This window comes from Halyomorpha halys, unplaced genomic scaffold, assembly GCF_000696795.3.
Source record: "Halyomorpha halys isolate HHAL.00 unplaced genomic scaffold, Hhal_1.1 Scaffold548.1, whole genome shotgun sequence".
In the NCBI taxonomy this organism is placed as follows: Eukaryota; Metazoa; Arthropoda; class Insecta; order Hemiptera; family Pentatomidae; genus Halyomorpha; species Halyomorpha halys.
This window is the reverse complement of record NW_027105247.1, coordinates 60101-71506: the sequence shown is the minus strand read 5'-3', so window position 1 is coordinate 71506 and position 11406 is coordinate 60101. Positions and strand designations below refer to the sequence as shown.

The window sequence follows — 11406 nt, the reverse complement described above, 5'->3', positions numbered from 1 at the left end:
TTTTTAAACTTTATTTATTATACAAAATTTCTGTTTGTAAATTGTTCTGTTAATATCTTTTAATAACCATATTTTTTGCATGATGTTTACTCGGATAGACAAAATGCGTTCTTATTAGTGTTTGGTTTGTAAGGAATAATAACATGCTTTCTGCATGGCCTCTGTTGACAAATACCTATAATTCTTAAGGCTATTGTAAATTAGATCAGGGGTCTCCAGACTTCTTTGCTTAAGGGTCATATTATGTCCCACCTACCTAACTCATCTTACCAGCATTACATCCTATCTTTAATTAAAGTAGAAATGATCACTTTCATAATATAATGTACATCAAATCCTTTTTTCTTAAACACTGATTATTTTTTTGTATGGTTTACTGCTGTAATATATTATTCTATGTAATAAATAATAATGAACAGGTTGGTGATTGTAGGTCATATTTACAAGATTTCTGACATAGATCAAGAAACCAACTAAAGTTTAGAGCTAGGCTCTACCTAAAGCTGTCATCATTTTAATGTTGATACATTGAATTACCTGATAAGCTTTTGGGATAACTGTCCTTTCTAAACCAAACAAAAAAACTTAATGATTCCTACAAAATAGAATCAAGAAAGGATTCCATATTGAACTAGGAGGCACATTTTAGCAAATATATCTAAGTCATTTCTGATTCATAGTTCTGTGTTTTTTATTCTTCCATATATAACATAATGATTGAATAAATGCAATGATTTTGAAAACATCTGCTCCACCCTTAACTGAGTTGAGTCTATAAACTTCAGGATTAGGTTCGTCATAGGTTTTGTTACAAATATAGGATTTTGATAATTATTTTAATGAAAAAACGATAACAGGGTGATAGATTTGCAATACCATTGAAATAAACTCATAAATTCTTAACTAAATAAAAAAATCAGTGTGGTCTGATAAGCCACTATTAAGATGGAGGATATAAGGCTTCACAGGATAAAAAAATTATTTATTCTTTTTACGTGCTAATTTGTTCTATAGTTATTTTAATGCCAAATCATTTCATACTAAAGAAATTAGTTTTAATAAACTGTTTATTATACTTATGGAAATAGCATAACATTATTATATGCAAAATAAGATATATACTGTAAGTTTATAGAAATTCTTACTGTGCTGCCAGTCTGCTCGTGGTTCTTCTGATTGCTTTTGGTCATTGGTTGGAGTTAGGTAGTTGACACATTCAACCTCTGGAAAGTCTACTGTTTTCATTAATCTCCTCTCTTCATCTAAAAAAAATAATATTTAGAGTTAGTAAATCCATTTGAAGTATTGGAATTTCTAATTAAGATATTTATGTATTTTAATTTTATACATTGAAGTATTTTGTGAAAACTGAGCTTTAAGTAAGTTAATCGCTATTCAGAAATAATTATAAAACTGAACGAGTTCATGAATATTATTCATATGATATTTTACTATGTAACTGAACGAAGGTGTTGAATAATGGAGAGAGGGAGTAGGTAGTAAAATGCACAATTACAGTAAAACACTGCTTATCTGTCCTCGCATATGTCCAGGCACTGAAAAATTGTTGGTTAAGAGAAGAGCCAGACAAAAAATAATTTAACTTATTAGCTAAAAATTAAAATGCTATGCAGAACTTAAAATCGATGGCTTGTTTCACAGTGGTACTAAGTACATTTGCACTAACTTTACAAGCAATACAATTAGGAAAATTAAAACTTTTCAATTAAATTTTCTAAAACAGAGAAGCTTAAATAATTTTTCATAAAGCTAGTGGAAATGCACTTCACATCACTTTGCTGTAAGCCATCTATATGATGGGTTACATTCCATACCCAGCCAAGTAAGTTCATCTTTAATTGTATTTAATTAAAAAAAAAAAAAAAAAAACAGTTTTGGTTCTGGATTATTTCTAGTTAAAATGTTTTTTCTAGATTAGTGAATTGACTTGTTATCTAACTGTTTTTGGAAGAAATTCCATTATCTAGTGTTATCTCGTATCAAAAGCGTTTAAAAAAAAAATTGATTTAGAGTGGTTTTGAATTGGAATGTCTTTTAAAGGTGATTTGTATATAAAATATATGATGGAGTAAAAATTATTGGACTAGTTTAAAAAAAAAAAAAATGTTAAGATGTATGAATTAATTGAAGTGTGCAGATAGATTTTAAATGTTAAATGGTAGTTACAAAGTCAGTTATTTTACTGAGTTTTCTAAAAGCATTACTTTTCTTTTTATGTATGATTAATCCAAATAGCCATTTAAGTGGGATTCTTCTGTATTTTATATTTTTTATTTATTGATGTTTTTGAGTGCATGGCTTGGCATCAAACTAAAATGGAGATTTTAAATAATTTGAAATAGTTGATTATCCACTATTATGCTTTTTGATCTGTTTTTATTTGTAAAGAAGCTTATTCAAAGGTGAATAATTAAGTTATTTATTGTTGAACTATTTTAGCTTGTAAAGATGGTTATATAACTATTAATAGTCAATTTATACATCATGTTTATAGCATTTGCATTCTTCTTTATCAATGATTAAGTTACTCATCCTGGAAAAATAATTTATATTTCTCTCAAACCTCTTGTTTTAAGAGCTGCAAAACATAATATCCTATTACTTACTTTTCATAAAGTTCTCAAACCAGTTACTAATTACTCAGTATATTTTAATAATAATTATTTTACTAATATACCATTATTTGTTTTCTTGTAGAGCAATGCCAGAAGCAGTTAAGGAAGTAGTTGCTGAAGTTTCTCAACCCACGCTTAAAGAAAACACCCCTGAGGTATTACCATGCAAAGAAGTAAAACCTGCTGAAGCTTCATCAGGTACACTTCCTGCTGATGAAGAAACTACAAAAGATGCTGGCGAAGGAGCTGTTGCCCCCGACCTAGGACAAGGTGAAGCTCCAGAACAAGGAAAAAGTGAAACCACTGAAGATTCAAAGGATGCATCAGTGGATAATAAAAATGATAATTCTGAAAAGGAAGTTAAAGAAAATTCAACAGATGACAAAAAAACAGTATCAGACAAGTCCGATAGTAGTGATGGTTCCGTCAAAGAAGAAAAACCAGTTGATGAATCGAAAGAGATTAATTCAGATGAGAGCACAAGTCAGGAATCAAAGCAATCTAGCCCTGAAGAAGGTAGAATTGAAGAATCTAAGCAAGCTAGTCCTGAACAAAGTAAAACTGAAGAATCTATGGAAACTCAGACATCTAATGACATGGATTCAACTGCCAAAAAAACTACTAGTGAGAACAATCTAAAAGAAGAAGGCTCTGACACTAAAGATGAAAATGAACTGAAAAAGACTGAGCCTGTTGTAACAGATGAAAAGGATTTAAAAGAGGCAGAAACTAACAAAAAAGATGAATCTATGGATACAAATATTGAAGAAAGCAATAAAAACAAAGATGAATCTATTACTACTAGTGTACCAGAAAAGCAAGAATCAGTTGCTGAAACTAATAAAGAAAGTTCTCTAGAACCAATGGAAGAGACAGCGGATTCCTCTACTCAAGGAAAGGAAATCAAAAAAGAGGTAGAAGAAAAGCCAGATCAAAACAATGAAACTATGGAAACTACCAGTCAACCTAAAGCTTCTGATCAGGAACAGAATGAAAACAGTAATAAAAGTGATAAAGCAGCAGAAAATGAGAAAGAAAAACCAGTAGAAAATGCTAAAATCGATGAAGATCCAAAGAAATCAACATCTGAAGAACAGAAACTTCAAAATGAGTCTACTCCTATTACAGAAGAAAAAATGGAAGAAGATAAAGTAAATGTTGAAACTTCTCAGGATGTTGCCTCTGCAGCTGTTGATACAAAAGAAATTAACACATCAGTAGAAAAACCAGCTAGTGATGTTGCTGTCACATCAGACAAGAGTGCAGATATTAAATCGAATGAATCTGAAAAATCTGGGGTTAAAGAAGAGGGTGTTGCAACAGGAACTAAGAAAGAATCAGAAAAACAAACAGAAGTTCCTCTTGAAAATGGAAATGCTGATGGTTCTGGATCTTCTAAGGAAGTCAATGTTGAATCAGCTGAAGAAATAAAGCGTCAGGTGAGGGAAGGAAAAGGGCTACTGGTTACTGGAGATTATTTCACAGCTGCTGATATTCTTGGTAAAGCGTGTGAAGCAGCTGGTAAACTTTATGGTGATTTAGCCAATGAAAATGCTGAACTGTATTATTTATATGGCTGTGCGATGCTTGAATGCGCTAAAAATGAAAATAATGTTCTTGGTGAAGGAGTAAAAGAGAAAGATGATGAGGAAGAAGCTACTGAAGATACTCCAGATGCAGAAGTTAATGGAGATGAACAAATGGAAACAGAAGAAAATGGTGATGGTGAAGAGGAAAAAATGACTGTCGATGCTGATGAAACTACCGAGGGTAAAGAAACAGCAGATAAAACCACAGAAAAGAGTGACTCAGAACAGGTAAGTAATGAAAATGGTTTGGATGAAGAAACTAAAACGACAAAAGAAAGTAGTGACGAAGACGAGGATAGCTCATTAAAGGTGGCATGGGAAATGTTTGAATTGGCCAAAATAGCATTCAGCCGTATGGGCAATGATGAGCGCTTAGCTGAAACTTACATAAAGCTTGCTGAAGTTGGGTTAGAGTCAGGTAATCGGTCTGCTTTAGATGATATGAAAGCAGCTCTTGAGCTTAGAAAGAAGATCAGTACTACGAATCCCAGGCTTATTTCAGAAACCCATTTTAATTTAGGTTTAGGATTTGCTACCTTTGAAATGTTTGATGATGCAATAGAACAGTTTAAGTTGTCCAAATCTCTTCTGGAAGCCAAAATTGATTCTCTTTTAAAAGTTGAAGAGGGTAAGGCTAAAGAAGAAATTAAAGACATTAAAGAACTCCTACCTGACTTAGAAGATAAAATACAAGATATGCAGGACTCTAAAGAAACCAAATTAAAGCAAGTTCAAAATGGAGAAAAGTCTTCTGAAACAGAGACAAGTGAAATTAGTAAACCTGCTTCCAATATCACTCATCTTATCAAAAGGAAAAGGAAACTAGAAGATGTGGCTTCAGACCTTCTTCCTAATACTAAACAGCCATGTACTGAAAAAATTGATGAATCAGAGGAATCGAAAAAATAAATTTTTTCCTGAGTTATATTTAATCGAGTGTAGGTCAACATTTAAACATTACATTATGTATTTTATATTAGGCCTTATAAACAATTAAGGGTCATATGGTTCTGGATATTTTGACTTATCTATGTTACAATATAATTGTACATAGGCAATGTTTTTTTTCTGATAAGTCTGATTCTTTTTTAAGGCTTTTGTTTCTTATCTAAATTGGAAAGATTTTAAACTGCGAGTAATAGTTATTTTTAAGACTGTTAGGATTCGAAAATAGATCTTTCAAGTGATGTAATTGTGATTTTTTGTTCCTATTTATTTTATTATATTAAAACACTTTACATATAGTTAGCTTAAGTTCTATGTATATCCATTAATGTTAATACCGCAACTTCTTAAGACGTTTTTACTATTTTTATAAGTGCTTTTCTATAAATAAATGTTTTTACATACTTGTATTGTTATTTATTGCCTAACCTTTGTTGGTTTTTTCCATGGTTTTTGCAGAATTGTAATGAATTGAACTGAAAGTATTCCTGGTAAGGTTCATTAATTTTTGTATATAAGTTAATGAGGGTTTTCAATTCAACTTATGTTATCTAAAACTACTCTATTAAAATTGTTGAAGGGATGAATTAAATGAAAAGTTAGGACCCACAATTAACTATTAGTTTAACAAGTAAGTACCTACTTTGGTCTATGGTTTTGTTATTCTTTAGTTTAAGTGGTGTAATAATAAACTGATTTTTCATTTTATGATAAAAAATATTTTTTATCATAAAGTTTAAACTGAAATAATATACCATAAAGTTTTATTTTTGGAAACAAAACCAATATTTATTTAGTTTCCATATAAAATAAAATAAATATTCCAGTTCAACTCTGCTACTTTCTGATATATAAGAAGAAATCTTCAGTATAAAGTTTTTTGATAATTGCTGAATAATGAATAAACAACTGCATTATCAGAAACTGTTCAAATTGTCTTCTAATGCAGATAAAAGCTCAATTGATTTCTTACATCCAAAGAAATAACAGTAGTTTTATGTAAAGTTAAAAGATATTGTTTTGATGTGCAACTAATCCAATCAGAGGAGGAAGTACTGTAAATCATACCAAAATAATGAAAAAGAAGTATTGGTGAAGATGCATCTCTGTAACTAGAGAACATAAACCTAAGTGATTCAAATATCAGTGCATAAAAGTCTTTGTGCTCAGACAAGTGGGGTAGAAGTTACACCATGAATATTGTCGTTCTGTATGTCAAGGTCTTCAGGATATTGAAAAAATAAATTTGGTAGCGATATGCAATAAATTTGATCCTGGAAAGGGAGAAGTTAAGGGAACTAGGTTTAGTATTTTTATTATGTTTTTTCACCTAATGAGAAAACTCTAAATTGTTGACGAGTACATACGTAATCAAATACATCTGAGAAGCAATTCTACATGTTAATCTGAGAAATTACATCCTGTAAGCTAAAAAAAATACAATTTTAATTTGAGATTTACATTTGTATAGTATGTCAATTAGACGTTCACTTGTAAAAAGGACCAATGAATTATTAACCATTTCTGATACTTCCTTAAGAGCAGTGCTGAAAGATTCCAAGTTTTTGTATACAACAGCGGACATTTGGCCAGGAATTAAAAGAAGTTTCTTGAATATGATAGTACATTGGATTATGGACAATAAGTAAAATATAGAATTTTAAGCTTGGGCTGTGGAAAATTGAAAAAATAATATAACTGTTAAAATTACTATTTTTCAAGAAATTCATGCAGAACAAGACTTAATAAACCGCAATTAAAAATGTTACTGTTGACGTCTTATTAAAATAATGTTTTAAATTTTAATTATATTATATCTGATGCTTTAGAATAAAATTAGAAATATTAATAATGTATTCCATTTGTACACCATTATTAGCCTGGTGATTCGAGGCACTCAACATCAAAAGGTGCATTGTGGAGGTCTATGGAAAGTTCATATGGACAGAAAGTGAATTGAATGGAAGATCGTAGGATAACAAATGTATTCTGTAAGTTATTCGCTCACAGTTGGTAGGTTAGCCAGTTTTACAGTTGTTTGTTGCATATTTTGGAGTGCTGGAGATTTTGGACGGCCGAGGAGTATTCGTCCTTTGATAAATTATGGAAATTGGAGAGATCCAAAGAAGGCAGAGTAGAATGAAAATAAAATTTTCATTTCCAAAAATATTCTGATCTAATATATTTCTTTACTCACTGCCTCCACGTGAATCCGTGGGGAGGGGGAGGATTAAAGTCGGTTGCTACGATTGCTTGGTCTAAAAAACGCCATTGAGAGATGCAATATATTATACCAGAGGTTCCCAAACTTTTTTGGTTTGCGGCTTCCCAAATAATCGGATTTTTTTCGCAGTGCCCCTAATACATCAGATTTTTTTTTTGAAAAATTGGAAAAACTTTCCTTTTTCAAAGCGATTACCCATTTAACAGCAAAAAATGAAAACAGATACTTACTATTTTCCTTGGGATAATATAAAATATCTGATTTCAATTGTTTCAGTAATATCTATATTGAGACTGGACAACCACCTCCAAAGACTCGAAAGCTGTTAAGTTCTTGGAATCGTGTCAGTATACACGATTGTTAGCGCAAATATTCGAGAATTGGAAATTAAAAAAAAATTTGCCGAATTGTCTTATTGAATATTTCGCGGCGCCCTTATGACGACACCGGAGAGCCCCGGCGCACACTTTGGGAACCACTATATTAGACAGTAGCTTATAGTGGATCAGAAGATTCTATTGTAATATTTAGTGATTCTAGTAATACATTTATGAATAAAACAATATGATAAATGGTCATATACTAGTTAAGTTAAAGTGTTTAACAATTATTACAAATTAATATGAGACGGTAGTTTGGATAAAGTATATAGCTGTTCATGTCTCGACAGCTAAGTCACGTCAAGTTTACCTTTAACGGTCTTAGAGGTTGCTAGAGTGATTACCAGCTGATAGGTGTCGGCATAAACCAAATATTTTTTGAATATGTGCTCAATCTTTAAGTCGGTTCAGAGATTTATGGTTCTTGTTTCTATATAACATAGGTATGCATGTCTATCATTTTGCTTAACAAACATAAAAACTAGGCATAGGTCACATTACACATAGTTGTAAGTGTATCAGTCTTCTGATCTCGTGAAATAACAGGCCTGAGGGAAACCAGTCCTCAGAATTTGTAGGAAAAGGAAGGAAAATCAAATAACAACTCCAAAAATACTGTTTATAAAAAAATTTATTTTACCAGCACCAAGTTGTGTCATGATCTCTGACCGAGATTTCATCCTATCAAAAGTGAAGTCAAGAGGCGTCTTACATTTATGTTTATTTAATTTGGTACAACACATTTCTGTTGAAATCTTTATTGATAAAATGTAAATTTATTTGATGTTTAAAATTTTATATATATTAATCCTGAGAAGAGGAAACTTTTGCCGCCTCCTTATTTAGGCATTCCAATTTAAAAGACATAAATCCCATTAATTCTATAATACGTTTTAGCAACAAAGATTACTGTACAAGTTAATGAAATGCAATGATTCAAATTTTTACAAGTTATTATTATTATTTATTGTGAAATTTAGACCCTCTAAAAGAGCTGCTCGGCGCCCCGCCCCCATAACGCCATAGCGGTTCAGTTCCAGTGGCATACCACTGGGTAGAAATAAGTCATGAAATAATAAATAGGTCTTATCATACGGCTTAAATAAGGATTTTTCAAAAAATTGTCCACCAAAGCATCCTCAATTTTGTTTGTTTGAAATAATCAACGATTTCACATTTTTGCTAGTAGTGAAAAATGGTAAAATATAAACTATGAAAGGATCTGATAATTAACTTAAAAAGGGATAAGACGAAATATACTTTTTCCAGGTTGAAAACACATTTCTGGAATAAGAGTAATAACATAGACGTATTATATACCGTCGAAAAGCTAGAGATTTTAGCAACAATAATATTTAATATAGGGAGTTGTAGAAGGTGATGGAGGATGAAAATAATAGCCGGATAAAAGGTATGTTCTAGCATGAGTTTGACTGCGCATTGTGTCAGTCTCATATATTATTTCGTCACCATAGTTATTAATTTATTTATTTTTATTTCACTTAACCTTTCAGGGTAACTCTATAAAATCATTCTTAGTATTTTCAATAACCATTGATATTGATAATATAATATTGATTCAATAACCATTTAGCATTGAATAAAATGTTAACAGCAGAATGTAAATTTTAGGTAATTGTTGGCCACACTTTTGCTAAAAAATGTTAAAATTTTACTTCGGGAAATAAAATTAAAAGCAATTTTCTGACAACTGTTAAACTGGAGTTAGTCAATTGAACAACTCATTTGGAAAATTAGTACGGGAAAGTATTACTACAGTGAAGATTATAAAAATATCTGTTCTGAAATGATGGAGAATTAGTTTCAACTCAAAAGTAGGCTGGTAAGTGAAAGTTGTGTGTCAGGCGCACCTCAGCAGACTTTTCTTTTACTGTTATTAATGTAAGTTAAACATCATAGAAACAGAGTAAACTTTGATTAGGGTGTAGGAATATATGTATTTTTAGAATGTTACTTTATTATTGGCCCTCTTTGATTTGTTTCTAAACCGTCGGTACCAATCTGTACTGTCCCGTAACGGCCGCAGTGCGGTGAGGTGGACGTCATTCTTCTCCAACTTCTTCAAACTTTCAATGAGGTCTAAATTTAGTGACTGATTTTAAAAGGATAAGTTTTAAAGTTGATAGTGGGTTACGTAATAAATCTTGAAACAATATTAATCCAATGGCTAATTTTACACTTTTTGTTTTAACTATAATCTGTTTTGTTAAATATCCTAATTGAGGGGACGAACAATAACTAGATTGAGGATTTGTGATGATGAATTGTTTTTGCAAATTATAATTTCAAAGATCAAATGTGATTAGGCCACAACACATATTCAAGTGCCTTATTCAGTAGTAACCTCCTCTGTAGTGGCTTTGGCTGATACTAAGCCATATGCAGAGGTCTAATGCAAGGCCCTCCATATCATGAAATAACACAATCTTGTTGATTTACAATCTTCCTACACCCTATCAAAGTAAGCTTGGCTAATCTGTTAAATTTTATAAATCATTATATGTTTTGATTTCATCTGAAACCGTAAGAGAGTTTGAACTTCGATCAGAACTTTATTTTTATTCTTAGTGCGAGAATCGGTGCGGCTGCATCTGTTAAGCTGGAAGTAATTGTGAACTAATTTCTATCGTTTGAAAAAAATGATGGTAAAAAGTTTACAACCCTCTGGGATGCGTAGGGTTAATATGTATATTTTTAGCCAATGACTCCTAAATTATTAGCAGCAGTTTAACTTTGTAAATATTTAAAATTTAATGTATATGTATATATAGTTGACCGTAAAAATTTAATATAAGAAGATGGCCAGGGTTGCGGTCAAAAAAAGAATAAAATGAAAATTTAATTTTTTTCTTCAATAAAGTTAATTTTCGGTGGTGCGCAATTGAAATAATTAAATACTTACTCAGGACATTGTCTGAGATAGTTAAGAAGTAAATAGGGGCAGAGATATTGTCATTATTGTTTATTCATGATTAATGATTCCTTTAGGCCTAAGTAGCGTCCACATTGTTTTCACAGCGTTTACTAATACTGAAGGTTGTTGCCAATTTTAGGAGCGTCTTGGCCCAGTTGATTGATGCTTCAGTTGTATGATTAATGAGCTAGCAAGCCATCGCTAAGGGCCGATAAACAGGTGGTTTATGTATGTACTTTAGATGTCTATCACCGAAATCGCCCTTCCAAACAAAACACACGTTGGTCCAATCGGTTAATTAAATTGTATTATGGTTAATCAACTATTAAAACAGCTAGGTCTACTTTTACCTTTATATATTCTATACATTATAAAACCATGACTTTTTTTCTTTCTGATCGGAGGTGGTCGCTTTTACAGATATGTGTGATTATAAAAAAAAAAACGGTTCAGTAAAAGAAAAGTTTTCAGGTTCCATATAAATAGAATGGTTTTCAAGGATCACTATATATCCATATTGCTTATAATACTATCTCGGAAAACACTTCTTTCTGATATATACGCTGAATTAATGACATTGATACCCAGTGCTATCTTTACATAGTGGGGGTGGATCCTGACCTAGGCTCCCGCGAACTATAGTGCCCCTAACTTCTGTGATTAATAAATTAGAACGAACTAAGAATTAACTGCTTCA

At 31.4% G+C, this 11406-nt stretch overlaps 2 protein-coding genes across 3 annotated transcripts in view; one reads left to right on the top strand and one right to left on the bottom strand.

The window, feature by feature from the left end:
• LOC106684150 (uncharacterized) overlaps nt 1-1400 on the bottom strand; it is a 6709-nt gene extending 5309 nt beyond the window's left edge. Inside the window, exon 1 of the mRNA XM_014426067.3 lies at nt 1146-1400. Coding sequence (XP_014281553.1) covers nt 1146-1245 — 100 coding nt within the window. The 5' untranslated portion in view covers nt 1246-1400. The remainder of the gene's footprint in view (nt 1-1145) is intronic.
• The window catches only part of Nasp (Nuclear autoantigenic sperm protein), a 17260-nt gene extending 11686 nt beyond the window's left edge, over nt 1-5574 (top strand). For both annotated transcript variants that reach the window (XM_014426066.1, XM_014426065.2), the window contains exon 2: nt 2719-5574. In XM_014426066.1, the coding sequence (XP_014281552.1) occupies nt 2723-5134 (2412 nt within the window). In that variant the 5' untranslated portion in view covers nt 2719-2722 and the 3' untranslated portion in view covers nt 5135-5574. The remainder of the gene's footprint in view (nt 1-2718) is intronic.
• The last annotated feature ends 5832 nt before the right edge of the window (nt 5575-11406 follow it).